This window comes from Carcharodon carcharias, chromosome 4 (assembly GCF_017639515.1).
Source record: "Carcharodon carcharias isolate sCarCar2 chromosome 4, sCarCar2.pri, whole genome shotgun sequence".
NCBI lineage: Eukaryota > Metazoa > Chordata > Chondrichthyes > Lamniformes > Lamnidae > Carcharodon > Carcharodon carcharias.
In genome coordinates, this window is record NC_054470.1 from 182551895 (window position 1) to 182568356 (window position 16462).

Below are 16462 nucleotides of genomic sequence, written 5' to 3' on the forward strand. Positions count from 1 at the left end.
TGCCACACTTTTTAATTAAAAATTTTTTTTAAATCATTTATGAGATGTAGGCATCACTGGCTAGGCCAGCATTTATTGCTTATCCCTAATTGCCTTTAAGAAGGTGGTGGTGAGCTGCCTTCTTGAACTGCTGCAGTCCATGTGGTGTAGGTACATGCATAGTACTGTTAGGGAAGGAGTTCCAGGATTTTGACCCAGCGACAGTAAAGGAATGGTGATATATTTCCAAGAATGGTGAGTGGCTAGGTGGGGAATTTCCAGTTGGTGGTGTTCCACTGCGTTTGCTGCCCTTGTCCTTCTAGATGGTAACAGTCGTGGGTTTGGAAGGTGCTGTCTAAGGAGGCTTGGTGAGTTCTTGCAGTGCATCTTGTAGATGGTACAGACTGCTGCTACTGTGCATCCGTGCTGCAGTGAGTAAATGTTTGTGGTTGGGGTGCCAATCAAGCCGGCTGCTTTGTGCAGTATGGTGTCGAGCTTCCTAGCCTCTGACCTGCTCTTGTAGCCGCAGTATTTATGTGGCTAGTCCAGTTCAGTTTCTGGTCAATGGTAACCCCCAGGATGTTGATAATAGGGGATTCAGCGATGGTAATGCCATTGAATGTCAAGGGAGGATGGCTGGATTCTCTCTTGTTGGAGATGGTCATTGCCCGACACTTGTGTGGCGCAAATGTTACTTGCCACTTATCAGCTCAAACCTGGATATTGTTCTTGCTGCATTTGGACATGGACTGCTTCAGTATCTGAGGAAACGTGAATGGTGCTGAACATTGTGCAACCATCAGCGAACATCCCCGCTTCTGACCTTAAGGTGGAAGGAAGGTCATTGATGAAGCAGCTGAAGATGCTTGGGCTTAGGACACTACCTTGAGGAACTCCTGCAGTGATGTCCTGGAGCTGAGATGATTGACCTCTAACAACCACAGCTAGCTTCCTTTGTGTTACGTATGATTCCAACCACTGGAGAGTTTACTAATTTAAAAGCAAAATACTGCGGATGCTGGAAATCTTGAGGAAGGGTCATCCTCTTGAAGAAGAGTCATTCGAACTTGAAACGTTAATTCTGTTTCTCTCCCCACAGATGCTGCCAGACCTGCTGAGTTTTTCCAGCATTTTCTGTTTTTATTATAGCAGAGAGTTTACCCCTGAATACCATTGACTCCAGTTTTGCTAGGGCTTCTTGATGCTGCATTCAGTCAAATGCTGCCTTGATGTCAAGGGCGGTCATTCTCACCTCACCTCAGGAGTTCAGCTCTTTGGTCCACGTTTGAACCTAGGCTTTGATGAGATCAGGAGCTGAGTGGCCCTGGCAGAACCCCAACTGAACATCAGTGAGCAGGTTATTGCTAAGCAAGTGCCACTTGATGACCCCTTCTATCACTTTACTGATGATCAAGAGTAGACTGATGGGGCAGTAATTGGCTGGGTTGGATTTGTCCTACTTTTTGTGTACAGGACAATACTGATCATTTTTCCATGTTTGCAGGTAGAAGCCAGTGTTGTAGATGTATTGGAACAGCTTGGCTAGGGACGCAGCAAGTTCTGGAGTGTAAGCCTTCACTACTATTGCTGGAATATTTTCAGGGCCCATAACCTTTGCAGTGTCCAGTGCTTTCAGCTATATCTTGATATCGCATGGACTGCATTGAATTGGCTGAAGCCTGGTTTCTTTGATGCTGGGGATGCCCAGAGGAGGCCGAGGTGAATTATCCACTCGGCACTTCTGGTTGAAGATTGTTGTAAATGCTTCAGTCTTATATTTTTCACTGATGTGCTGGGCTCCCTCATTATTGAGGATGGAGGTATTTGTGGAGCTTCCTCCTCCAGTTAGTTTAATTGTCCACCGCCATTCACAACTGGATGTGGCAGGACTGCAGAGCTTAGATCTGATCCGTTCGTTGTGGGATTGCTTAGCTCTATCTGACAAATACATGAATAGGATGGGAATGGAGGATACGGACCCCGGAAGTGCAAAATGTTTTAGTTGATGGGCAATATGATCGGTGCAGGCTTGGAGGGCCGAAGGGCCTGTTCCTGTGCTGTACTTTTCTTTGTTCCTTATGGGTAAGATTTAGTATGGTATATAATTTGTAGCAGTCCCTCCCCAGCAGTGTTAGAAGTGTGGCTATTCTTACCAGTTCCAGCTTGTTAATTCAATCCGTTGCAAGCTCATAGTTTTGCCATTGCAAGTGGAAAATTTGCCTGTTCTGCCACATATCAACTTTCGTTTCTACTGGAGATGGGAGTGGAAAGCTTGCTGCCATTTTAACTCACCCAGTATTTTATTTGCATCCTTCAGTGTGTGTTTGCTTTTCCTTGTGCTTTTTCAACAGCTTTTAGCAGATTTGAACATTTCTGTGTGCCTGTCTGAGCTGTGTCTTCTCTGCAGCATTTCCAAGATTTCAAAACTTTATTTTATCACCACTTCCTTACACCACATTTTGTGTCTAAAGACAGCAGTGTTTTCTCAGTGTCTTTTTCACTGTGAGATCTTTATTGAATGGATCAAGACATCTGCTCATGCAGAGACTGCCTCATGGCAGAGGTCACATGACTATGACAAGCCAGATAGGGCATGTCATACTGTTGCATTTCAAAAGCCAAACAATTTCTGTGCTCAAGCCCTTGAGTAGGACTTGAACGTGGAAATTCAGAGGCATGAGTGCTACCATAATACACTAGAAAAAGTATGCGGAAGACCATTTAAAGGAAAAGTAAGTCCAAATTTAAAAAAAAGTTGATTCAGAAGAGAATGTTCATTCATAGAGCGCTGTTAATGAGAAGGGTGCAGAATTTTCAGTGCCCGCTGGCATTGGGTGTGTTTGGCAGTGTGAGTGGTCAATATGGTGAGGAGGCCAAAAATCAGTTTCACGACATCATGAAACCAGTTTGCATTGTCCGCTCTGCCCGCCAATCGCAGGCTGCGTTTCCCACCATCGGACATCAGGAGCCTCATTGTAATACATTTGAATATCATTATAAACCCAGTGTGCTAGATTCATCCCCCTCATGCTGGATCATCGACGTGTTTCACAACTGTACATCAGTGACATGTGCCTGGCGAGCTGCGCTTTGTTCGGGACTTCGAGGTTTGTTTGTCCACCTTGCTTCAGGTAGCACTCACTGTCATCAGTGCCAGGCTTCGCAGATAGCATCACATCACTTTTACGGGGCTCAAGGACAGGTCTCTACCTACCAGACCAGCCACAAGGTGGGGTGGCCTTTCAACGGCTGCAGGGCTAGGGTTTGCTTGGGAAAGCGGGAGAAGTGGCCTCAGGCAAGGGAAGAGGCTGCAAGGCGTGGGCTGTATGGAGGAAGAGGGGTCCCCAGGGTGTGTGTGGAGGCACAAGTGGATCTGTGCAAGTGGCCTCAAAATGGTGAGGGCTGAGAAGGCAGTCTCCAGAGGAGATGAGGCCAGATGGAGATTTGAGGGTGTGTGTGAGAGAGTGAGTGGCGACGGCAGTGAGTGAGATGCCAATGAATGTGTGATGAGCTTGTGAGTGTGTGAGTTTAGAGTGGTGAGATGGTTGCCTTATCCCAGCGGCTGATGTGTGGACATCAGGATAAGACCATTTGTCCTCTATGTGCATTGGATGACCAACCTCTTCTGTGCAGCATTATCATAGACCACCGCTGCCATCATCTACCAAAATGGAGTGGTAATGTTGTTGCCCCTCCTGCAGCCAGAGAGTGGGTAGAGGACATCACGGCATCCAAAAGGCTCTCGACAGAAGTATCACTAAAGTTGGGGACTGCAGTCTTCTTGCCTTTTGGGACCATGTCTTCTTCGCAGCAGCCCTGGGCTGGAAGCCCTGAGAGGTGTGCGTGCAGCTGCGCCCGGTGTGAGGAAGTGGCGAGGTGACGATGTGGCGAGTGGGCTGAATTTTCAGGTTGGCGGGTGGCTGCGATCGGCAGGCCCGAGAGTGGCCGGGGAGCAGATGACTGACTGCGATCAACACCCCCCCACCCCCCACCCCACCCCGCCCCTGACCACGAATTCACGCCGGCTGGCTAATTAACGGCCAGCCAGTGTGAAAGGCCTGCTGAAAGGCTCAGCGCTGCTGGGGTGGGGGGTGGGGGCGAGAGGCAGGCGAGTGCTGAAGTCAGTGCTGGGGGAGTATGGAAGGAAAGCTCCCTGAAGGCAGAGAGCTGCCTCAGGGAGCTGACAAATTTAAAATCAATAAAAACAGAATGTAAAATCGGGGAAAAATGTCCACGCATCAGAATGAGATAGCTCAACATACGGATGATGAAAATTTTTTCAAAACATTTTAATCTTTCTTTTAATTAGTCATGGGAACCTCACTCCGCCCTTGGATGAGCTTTCCTCAAAAATGCAAAGGCTGCATGGCCGATTCGCTTGCCCACCAACCGTAACATTGGGTGGGCAGCGTAAAATTGCAGTCAATTGCTACTTTAATAACCTAAATAGGCCTCGTAATTGTCGGCCAGCGTACCTGCCAACTCTCACTGCGCCTGCTGACTGAAGCATCACACGAGTGCGCGCTGACATTGGGACGTTTGTCTGACATCATCACGCACTATTTCACGCTCGAGCGTGTTGGGCGTGCACTCGCACGTCGTGCGGAAAGTTCTGCCCAGCGCGTTTCCTGGGAACGCACGACTAATGAGGCGGGATTGGGGCGATCCGGCGTGAAAAGCTGCCATTGCGGCCCTTATTTAAAATGTCCTTTTTCTTGCCCCCCCCCCCCCCGCATTTAGTGTAACTTTGGGACGATTCCACCCAGGGTGTTTGACTGCATAAAAGGGGGAGCGAAAGTAAGGAATGCTGGAAATAAAGAAGCAAATGGAGGGTTGAAAATGCATATGTGAGATAAGGGTATGTTTTTCTTAAAGACCCAAGTGCTGTAGTTCATGTTGAAACAGTTTTGATGAGGCAAATCAAAAAGTAGCCAAATCTGGGCTTTAAAAGCCTTTTGTAATATAAGGCGGAAGAAAGTCTAAGCAAGGAAAGGAGTTCTGAGATCCTGGGAAAGACTGAGTGAGGGTGAGGATGGCATGATAAGTCTTGCTTTGAGCACAGAGCAGAAAGGAGGATACCTGATTTCCCTTTGTCTAACCACTGAAAGCCATGCTTTCCGATGACTAAACTCTGGAATTCACTCTCTAAGCTCTCTGCCCCTCTCTTTCTCTCTCTCTCTTGCTATTTTAAGATGCTTCTTCAAATCTACCTTTCTAACCAAGTGCTTGGTCACCTGACCAATATCATGTGGCTTGCAGTCAAATTCTGTCTGGTAATGCGCCAACGAAATACCTTTGGATGTATTACTACAGCGAAAGTGCTAGATAAATGTAACATTTTGTGGTACAAATGTAATATGTAGGTCAGTTTTGGAAAAGTGAGAGGAAAATGCAGAAGAATACTAAGCATAGTAGTGATAAAATAGAACGGGAAGCGTTATTAAGGAAAGAGGTTCAATGCTTCAGATAAGAATTGTATAATTACCATATGACAAAATTAATATAACGTAGGCCTCGATGAGTTCAGGAATAGCAACAAGAGCAACCTATTTCATCCCCACTAACACGACTGGAGCAAAGTTTATTGAAACTTTGTTTGTTCTCTGCCTTGCCTTCTTGCTGGTAGGCCCTTTGAATCTCACAGAGCTCCCTATTTCCACAAGTGTAAAAGGGAAAATCTAAACAATGGTTGCAACTTTGCATTCACTTTTGTTGCACAAGCATCTGGAATTACACCACACCCAGGCACCAACAGAATGAAAATCCAGGCCCAGGTGTTTGTGTTTGCTAGAAAGAGATTTGTTGGGACACTGTAAGTTGCATAACAGGAAATAGATATTGATACAAGGTAACAGTGAAAATGGTGTGCAATGTATTTCAGGTATCAAAGTCAATCTTAAGGCGTTGCCAATGAATGTAATCTATGTAAATATGATTACATAATATATACATCACAGAAACCAACTGGTCTGCATTTGTGCTCCACATGAGCCTCCTCCCACACAGCTTTATCGAACTCCATCTTCTATCTTTTCTCCCTCCAGCTTCCCTGTAAAAGCATCTGTGATGTTCACTACTCCATGCGGTAGCAAGTTCCACGTTCTATCCAAAGTCCAGACAAATTCCTTTCTGGATATATTAGGGACTGCATCAGGACACAGATAGTCTGGCAGAATGAGCAGACAAGTGGCAAGTGGAATTTAATACGGAGAAGTGTGGGGTGATGCATCTTGACGAAAGAGTTGGGGAGAGGTAATATGGACTTAACAGCACAGTTCTAAGGAGTGTGCAGGAACAGAGGGAGGTGAGGGGCGCATGTTCATTGATTTTTGAAGGTGGCAGGACATATTGAGAGAGTGGTTAGTAAAGCATATGGGATCTTGGGCTTCATAAATAGTGGCATTAAGTGCAGGGAAGCAATGCTAAACCTTAATAAAGTTCTGGTTAGGCCCCAACCAGAGTACTGCATCCAGTTCTGGTCACCACACTTGAGGAAAGATGTAAAGGTCCTCGGGACGGTGCAGAAGAGAATTACCAGGATGGTTCTAGGGATGGGTGATTTTAGTCACAAAATTAGATCGGGAAGGCTGGTGTTATTCTCCTTGGAGCAAAGCAGATTTTCTGGGGTAGGCGAGAAAGTAGCATTGAGGCCACAAACGGATCAGCCATGACCTTATTGAATGACGGAGCAGACTTGAGGGGCTGGATGGCCCACTCCTGCTCTTAATTCGTATGTTTGTCTGTTCGTATGATTGAAAGGAGATTTGATAGAGGTGTACAAGATTAATTTAGGCTTAGCTAAGGTAGTTAAGGAAAAATTGTTCTCATTAGCTGATGGTATAAGGACCAAGGGGACAGATTTAAAATTTTAGACAAGAGATGCAGGGGGAATGTGAGGAAGAACTTTCTTATGCAGCAAGTGGTAATGACTTGGAACCCGCTGTCCATGAGGTTGGTTGATGCTGAAACAATCAATGGTTTGAAAAGGAAATTGGGTGGGCACTTGAAGGAAATAAACTTGTAGGGTTATGGGGACCGAGCAAGGGATTGAGACTGACTGGCTTGCTCTGCAGGAAGCTGGCATGGACTTGATGGGCTGAATGGCCTCGTTCTGTGTCGTAAGTGACCCGATGACTCTATGACTGTTTTATATTCGTGGTCCCTTGTTTTGGCCTTCCTCACAAGTGGAACTATGTTCTCTACGTCCATCCTATCCCACTTTACAGCTTTAAAGATCCCTATTAGGTCACCTCTCAACTTTAGGAACATAGGAACATAAACAAGCCATTTAGCCCTTTGAGCCTGTACAGCATTTAATGAGATCATGGCTGATCTGCAACCTAATTCATATCCATTTGCCCCATATTCAATAATGCCGTTGTTACCAAAAATCTATCAATATCAAATTTAAAATTAACAATTGATCTGGCAATAATTTCCATTTGTGGAAGACAGTTCCAAACTTCGACCGCACTTTATGTGTAAAAGGTATTTCTTAGTTTCACATTTGAAAGGCCTGACTCAATGATTTTTACTATGCCTCTATTTCTAGATACCCCAACTAGCGGGAATGGTTTCTCCCTATTTGTTCCCCTTAATATCTCGAAAACAGCGATCAAATCACTCCATCACCTGCTAAGTTCAGGGGAATTATTTTTTTCTATAGCAAAGAGCCTCAGTCTGGCCAGTCTACAAGGACTTTGAGTGGGTTCCTTTGAAATTATGCACCGCACTGTGGAGGAATTGAGACAGTAAAACAATCTCCTGAGGCTGGTTTTTTCCCTCAGAACTTAGTTGTAATCTGGTCGCATAAATCATTTAAAAGAAAAATTACAAACAGGCACAAGCCATATCACTCTGATTATGAAAGACATGGAATGGAGACAAATGCCTGTTATTATTCATAGAAGGTTGAAATAAATTATTTCCTGGAGTAAACCTCACTGTAATGATTCATTTCCTGAATGTATCTTATTTCTAACATTTAAAAAATAATCCAAGTTCTTGACATGAGAGTCCTGACATGGAAAATCCATTTGTAAGCAGGAACATAATCAGCGAATTTACTTGGCTCCCATTTGCCTCTATAAATATTGTGGTGTAACCCTTCCTTCCTCTTAAATTATTTAAAATATCCCTTTTGTTGTGCTTTGAATGCTGGTGGCAAAAATCATGTTAACTTTAGTTTTCTTCTTTTATCAGTGGTGTTACAACAAGTATGAAATCTGTGGCAGCTCAAAATTAAAATTCTTTGGAAGCCTTTCCATGGATGAAGCTGTTTTACTTAGGGACCATACATATGGATGCTCGCCGCATGTCAATATTCTTCCTCTCCCATCTTCTTTTTCCTGAAGGTGCTGGTTCCTTATACTCAGTTTTATATATATATATATTTATCTCCTTGGGTACTGATCATCCCATGATACCTAACCTAAATGGCTTTTCTTCATGTATAAGCTTCTTGCAAAGGGGATCAAAGGCAAACGGAATCCTGTCCTCCCCCAGTATTCATACTGCCAACAGGAAGGTCACGGAATAACAGTCATGGGTGGTAACCTTGGCTGATTTTATTGCTAAGTCCATTTGACTTGAATTCTTTCCCTCAAAATAGCCATCAGGTGACATGGTCTGTGAGCAGTTTGTAATCACTTCACACAACTTTTTAAAACTGCATGATCTTTGCTTTCACATTATATTCTTACATAACCTGTTAAGAATCATGACCATGCACAGGCCCAATTTTAACTCACTCATTTGCACAAAGTTAAAAATCCAGCCTGCTATGTTGTAGTTTGTCTTTGAGCAGGATTAGGTTATAACTCTGCATTTGTTTAGTATTAAGTATCTTCAGCTCGTTCACAAATTTGTCAAGTTAATGAATATTTATCACATTCGTGAATGAAAACAATAAATGAAAGGACAGAGATTAATGTGATTTAAAGCAGTCATGTGATTGCCTAGGCGATTACAAACTGCTAGGTCATTGTTCACCAGCCGTGGATGAGCAAGTGTCTTGTATGCCATCCAGAGGGAGGATGGTAATGGCACACTAATGTGGGAGTACAGCCACACAGGCCAAATCAGGGACAGATTGCAGGTTTTCTTCTCTAAAGCAACCTTCTAGCTTCATGCCAGTCTCAATGATATTTAAACTGAATTCAAATTCTTAAACTGCTGTGGGAATTTGAGCTCACATTGTCTGGATTATTAGTCCCAGCCTCTGGGTGACTAGTTTGATAACATAAGAATTACACTACCGTTCCCCTCCAATAGGCCCATGCTAGCTCAGCCCAGGCTGTAAGGTATTTTGGGAAGTAAAATTAAAAACAGCTTTGAAGTACATAATTGTTACATGGTGAACACTTACACCACACCTTAAACAACCTGTAAAATAATAGTGTACTTCTGACATTCACCTTGAGAATGATCTGTTGGAATTCAGTAGCATCTCCAGCAAGGGAGTGTATACCACATTCCTCTCCTCCCAAAGCAACAGAAGGCCCTGAGGTTCTGCTGGTCTAGTGTTCCTCAGTTAAGACTTGCACTGGTCAATTCCATGCAGTGCTGGCCCCCATTATAATCAATGATGCTATAGTGCAAATGCCATGTAAAATGGCAGTACAGTGGCACTGGTGGCACATGGAAACTGGACGGCAGCCTTGTTTTCAAATCCCTCCATAGTCTCTCCCCTCCCGATCTCCGTAATCTCCCCCGCCCTACAGCCCTCCAAGACATCTGCACTCCTCTAATTCTGGCCTCTTGAACAGACCTGTTTTTAATCACAGCACCACTGGTGGCCATGTCTTCAGTTACCAAGGCCCCAGGCTCTGGAACTCCCTCCCTCAACCTCTCTGCCTCTTGAGTTCTCTTCCCTCCTTTATGGCCTTCCTTATGACCAAGTCTTTGACTAAGCTTTTGGTCAACTGCCCTAATATCTCCTGATGTGATTCGGTGTCATACTTTACAACGCTCCTGTGAAGCGCTTTGGAAGGTTTCATTTCATTAAAAACCTTGTATAAATACAAGTTTTTGTCGTAGCCTTTGAAGAAGTCAAATCTGGCTCGAGGAATAAAGAAACAGGTCAGTAAGAAAATGTTTGGTTCAATGGGCTGTTGGTCAGGTAATTGCATTGGATGGCTCATGTGCGATTTAGAACCACTTTTAAAGAATGCCTTCCGCTGGAGGATCTGGAACTCAAAGGTACTATAGTGCAAATGCCATATAAAGTAGCAGTACAGTGGCACCGATGGCACATGGAAACTGGAGGGAAAAGGACACCAAGGGAAGCAGAAAAGAAGAGTAAGCAATTTCAATGATAGCCAGTGAGGTCAAGGGGTGAGGGGTCAGGGTGGTCCACAGGCAGTCAGAAGCAAGTTCACCACTCTACAATAAGCAGTAATCACAGCTTTTGAACTCTTCAAAGGTTCATCACCTCCACCATTCTTAGTTCATTCTGGCCACAGGTCTGCCTTATAAGTCTCATTCACCCCTAGTGCATCAAAAATAATATTCCCTTGAATTTTTGTTGTTGCGCACAGCCTCATCACTTAAGTGTGCAGGACCTTTAACTTTTTGTGCCCTGCCTTGCACCCGCAGTACTTCAAAGGGGCCAACTTGTGCTCGATATGTGCAGGAACTTCTGGGTTGTTGCACAGCCATGTGGCTTAGATGGAACATTAATTGTGACTGTAAAATCAAACATTTCGGTGCCCTTTCCAAGGCCATATCATTAACATTAAAGTGGATAAAGGAAGAATTTCTAATTAAAGGGACCACACCATAGGTTACAAGGTTCACCAGCGCCTGGACCTTTGAGACAACAGCAACCACAGGAATGGAGAGAAGACCTGTGGAGGTTACCCATCTCCACCACCCACCCCCATGTCCCGCCGTCCCCCCCAAAAGGTCTCTCACTCATACCTGGATGTCTTGTTGTGGGATCTGAGGGGCTGCAATGAGATGAGCTAGGGCGGGAGGAAGAGGGCAACCTCTTGAACCAAGCGAAAGTAATCAAAGAATCAACAGCCGAAATGTAGTCCCTCCTACCTGGAGATAGTGCACCATGAGGGACCAGGACCTCAGGGGAGCGTAACCAGTGAGTGGCACAACACTTTCAGGTGCCAAACCCCACACCATGACTTGCCCAGCATTCTCCTGCACATCACTCCTCAGGATAAAACACCTTGCAGCTCCAACCTTTCTTCACTCTGCAGACCCCTCACAACCCCATCTGCACAGCCAACACCCACATACATCCTCAGCCTATCATCATCTCACACCCATGCCTCACAGTCACCCTCCAAAAATCTTGACCTTCTCTCCTCTACACACAAACCATTAAAAGCACACACTTGTCTATGTTCTCTCCTTGCAGGAGAAGAGAGCATATAATTTGATGAGAGGCAGATACTAGGGGGGATTGGGGTTGGGTTGGGTGGGGTGGCAGTGGGGGCTGGTATAGTCCTCCAATGACAGACACCTTGTTAGCCACTGGTGACGTATGTTCACCTGCTCACTGTGAAGGAGTGTTCCAGTCGGCTGCAGTTGTTAGTAACAATATGTTGTGACAGCCTAAGCATCCTGAGGCACTGCTGCTCAAACGTACCTGGCAGTAGAGAGACCATGATCATGGTTGCTTCTGCATGTGTGTGTGTTATTTTTATGGGTATCATTTATTTTACTGGGGGGTTTCAGCAAAGACTTTGGCCTTTTTGCCCTTTGGTATTGGAAGCTCTTCTGTGGTTGTTCATTCTCTTTTGAAGGGGCTTCAGTGCCTAACATTGGGAACTTAGAGGTGATGGCTGCAACCAGTTGAGCCCCAAACCTGGGGGTTCATAACACTGTTAGGGTGGTGGTGAAAGGTAGCGAAAGAGGTACCACCCATCGACCATGCCTTCTTCATTAAGAGAATCCTTTTGGAGTCCTGTGGATTTGAAGCCACTTCCCCAGCGCTGGGTACTTCGATGTGACTTTCAAGAATGTTGTTGCCTGTGTCAAGTTCCTGAAGGTGTTCAAGGAGAAGAGAGACCAGCCACAGATAAGAATCTTCATGGGGGAGCCGCTCTCTACTCTGCCATCACAACGGGACTGTGTAGTGACTGTGCATCTCTACAACCCCCATGTCGCTGTCGTTGATGTGCTCACCTTCCTCGCCAGGTACTTCAACAATGTTGGGAACTGCACTGAGGTCAAAGACTTCAGGATTTGGACCAGTAAATGTCAGATCAAGGTCAGTCTCTGGAGAGAGATGTAGTGGTTTTTGTCGAGGTTCATTCCGATCAGTTCTGTGACACTGGACTCTGTGCTCAATGGGCTGTTCCCAGGGGCACACACTGAGACAAACATCAATTGCAGCTGGAGGATCGTCAGCTTGATGAAAGACACTCTTTGGCCTGCCCGTAACTTGTTAGTCTTCCAGTGGAAAGAGTTGTCCGTGACTGAGTGTTGCAGGCTGGCACATTCCAAGGTCCAGGGCTATGTGCTGAGGGATACACTAAAGCTTGGGGCAGCAGCCGCAATGGCATAATGGGGAAAGGTCACTGTCTAAGACCTTTCTGCCATAGTGCACCGAGGGGCTGGGAATCATCTAGACCCCTTGGGCTGTATGACTCATATTGAATGTATGCAGTGAATACCACATTTATCACAATTGTATTGAAGCACCTCAGAGTGCAACATGATCTGTGTAGACAACTTAAAAAACATTGTACTGCCTGTCTGTATTGACCATGTTGAAATGTTTGTAATGTTCATTGATTGTATTGAAGCACCTCATGATCTAAGCGGAAAACTTGCATCTGCTTTCACTTTTTGTGATGGCCATTGTGAAACATTTTTTAATGTTCTTTCAGATATTTTATGAATAAAGTATATTTTTCCAAAAAAAATTCTCAGGTGACAGCCTGTAGAACCTTTGTTGCCGGGGTTTTGCCTCTTTCCAACTGGATCTGTGTACTTCCCTCTGTTCTTTGGAGGGGAAAGCAGTTGAGGAGATGGAGCTGCTGCTGCTGGTGGCATTTAAAAGGTCACCCATCGAAGAAAGAGATGAGGAGAATTTTTTCTCTCAGAGTGTTTGGACCTCTCTTCCTCAGAAGGCAGTGGAAGCAGAGTCGTTGAACAATTTTAAGGCGGATCTAGATAGATTCTTGATAAACTAAGGGGGTGATAGGTTATTGGGAGTAGGTGGGAATGTGGATTTGAGATTATACTCAGATCAGACATGGTTTTATTGAATGGCAGGGCAGGCTTGAGGGGCCAAGTGGCCTCCTCCTGCTCCTAATTCGTATGTATGTTAGTGGCATTATTTCTGCTCTTCTGCCCTCATCAAATGTGCAAGGTGGGGTTGAATAAGCTGCTGCTATGTTGTAGGGAAGGCTGGCAGCTGGGACGTACAGCTGAAGAGGAGTGAAATGCAAGACAGCTGAAGTATCTTCCAAGGAGCTGGCAATCACCTAACAAGTAACGATAGCACTCTCTGAAAGAAGAGGTACTTTGATTCCTCTGTTACCATGGCTGGAGCTCTTCAGTTTTACTGATCAAAGTCTTCCCACTGTGTACTTACTCACTGACCCTGGCAGGTTGCTGACAGTTTGGGAAGCCAGTGTCCTCACTGAATCCAGGGTTAAAGAAGCTCTTTAATTGCCTGAATTGGTTCCCACCAGATCCAAGGAACTTCCCCACTGTCCTTGGAACCCAGAAGATGGTGGGATCACATTGACCTGACATCAGTTTTAGGGGATATAAATTTCCCCCTCCCCCACCCTCACCCACTAAACCTGCCTCCTCTTGGCTGGGAAAATTCTACCCAATGTTTGAGGTCAATAGCCTGTCATCAGATTTCAAACCTACCTGGACCTGCCAAGGGTTTTGAAATGGAATGAGGGTGTGGCTAGGTATTCTGCAATTTTTGTAGAAACTTTCTTTGCACAATACACTGTGATGCAATTGAAAAATTAAGAGGGCGGGAAAGGGCCATGATATTCTGGGATAGACAGCAAGATTATGAGGTAGTTATGAACATATTCTACACAGTAAAGAAAGTGAGTAAATGGTTTATTTCTGGTTCAATACATCCAATTTTTTACACAATATGGAATAAACTCATGGATAATGGACAAATCAGCAGGATATGGTGATTGATGCTTCCAAGTGAGGGGATCACAAAGTGATTGATTAGAAGATGCTGGGTGGATGTCCTAAATACTTATTCAAATCAGAACCTGGCACTTTAGACTTGATATGGTACAGAAGGCCTGGAGTGAGAACATAGGGATCCAGTTACGACTAACTGTGATTGGTTTCCAGTGAGGCAAACCTCCTCTGATGAAGCTGAAGACCTCCAAACGATGGAACCAACCTTCTCTGGAGTATAATGGATGTCTTTTGCTGCAGTCAACCAGATCGCAGAAATACATTTTTATAGCAAGCCACCCTGCTGCTTATGAGAAGCTTCTGCTGCTACTGTAGTCCTAATGAGAACTTGGACCCATAGCTGTCTAATGATCATTTAGTGACTATCTACCTTTGAGGAGGTATGTGGGACCCAGGCTCTCCAGGTTGCAACCAAGGCTCAGCCTCACTCTGAGCCTTGGCCCATCCTGTAGCCTTCAACAAGACCTGCGACCTCCATATCTGGCCATGCCAAACACAAAGTGGTTTTCCGACTCATGCTTGCATGCCTCAGAATGTGCACTGTACATTTCTGAATTATATATAGTATTCTTATTTATTCATAGAATGTGGGTGTTGTGAGGAAGGGCAGCATTATTGTCCATCCCTAATTGCCCTCGAGAATTGCCCTTTTCTGCTTTCCACTCTTCTTTGTGACTGGCCCTTGTACGTGGCAGAATCCAAACAATATCATTCATGAAGATTTATTGAGAAATAATGTGCAGCGATTGCTGGGAAATGCTATGCCCAGTATATATCACAATATATCATTTTAATAAAGTCATGTTACTTTAGAACAAAATAGTGCAAAATGTTGTTTCTCAGAAACCTAATAAATATTTCAGTCCTCTGAAAGGAAAACATTACATTCTGTGTGATATGGAAAATGAAGCAATTGATGCCGATTTGCAATGAAACATTTCCTGAAATTCCCATCACCCAAATTTGCCAATAAATGACTCATGAAACATTTTCTCCAATTTAATTCATACAAAAAAAGTGAAAAGAAGACAACTGTTCACAAAACCCAAATAGGGCCAAACAAAAAAACTCAGTATAATCGTCGAATCCTGGACAGCTCTCCTACACGGTATTGTCAACAGATTTCACCTGGTATCAGCCATGCACTCCTCTGCTGACATGTCAAACTGTGGCCTGCCCTAAAGCAAAAAGTGCAATCAGCATCCGGTTAAAGATACACAGAGGCAGGATTGACCTGAGAATCTACAGAATTCCAACTCTCTTTGATTCAGTCCAATGTACCAGTAGGTGAACTAGAATCTGTCTGCTCTTGACCAGCAAGGCATTCTCGTGACTGCTCGAGTCTTTCCTTGTTCCTGCGACTGCTGGTGGGGCTCTTTTTTTCTTCATAGTGCGTCCATCGTGTTCTTGATTTCGGCTACGGCTATCACTGATCCTGAGAATAAGCCCACCACACCCCTCCCCAGATCCCCCCCCACCCGCACCCCTAACCCCCGTAGCTATGAAACTCAACACCTGAATGAATTGATCCAGACGCTGACAGTTTCTGCCAAAGGACCGACTTGCCAAATTCGCACGTTCTCCGCTGTGGCAAAGACATCTCTATGAGCTGGAATTACTGTTGAATTTGTCTAGAACAGTCACGTTGACATGTTGAAATATCCACTGCTGGGTATACACCGAGGGGTTACAACGGCTCATGAAAATCTTCTTTTCACCTAGGTTGCAGTCCATGCAGCTGTTGCTCACTGGGTGATACAGGGTCTTGTCCTAAGGAGTCCAAACATAAGAAAGGTGAATTTTCAGTGCCGGTGTGAGACAGTGTTACAAGAATAATCCATCTGTCACAGCACTGTGCTCACTCATCAAATTAAAATATTCGGAAGAATTTTTTGTCCTGCACGCTTTCAATTTGAAGGCTTCAAATACCAAGCTTGGAATATAGGAACAGGAGGAGGCCATTTAGCCCCATTAGTCTGTCCTGCCATTCCATGAGGTCACAGCTCACTTGTGACCTAACTCCATACACCCGTCTTTGCCCCATACCCCTTAGCTCCTTTGGTTAACAAAAATCTATCGATCTCAGATTCAAAATGAATAATTGGTCCAGCAGGCCAGTTTTTATTATCCACCATGAATTGCCCTTCAGAAGGTGGCGGTGAGCTGCTTTCTTGAATCATCGCAAAAAACAAAAATGATGATGGATCAATTGTTGATTTTGAGCGTGAGGTTGATCATTTTTTTTGTCAAACTGCCCTTTGCTGAAAAAAGTTCCAAACTTTTGCCACCCTTCTTGTTTGGAAGCATTTCTTAACTTCACTTCTGAAAAGTC

At 44.7% G+C, this 16462-nt stretch overlaps 1 protein-coding gene across 2 annotated transcripts in view; it reads right to left on the minus strand.

The window, feature by feature from the left end:
* Nucleotides 1-15732: 15732 nt before the first annotated feature.
* galntl6 (polypeptide N-acetylgalactosaminyltransferase like 6) overlaps nucleotides 15733-16462 on the minus strand; it is a 1468073-nt gene continuing 1467343 nt past the window's right edge. For both annotated transcript variants that reach the window (XM_041186365.1, XM_041186364.1), the window contains one exon: nucleotides 15733-15900. In XM_041186365.1, coding sequence (XP_041042299.1) covers nucleotides 15733-15900 — 168 coding nt within the window. The remainder of the gene's footprint in view (nucleotides 15901-16462) is intronic.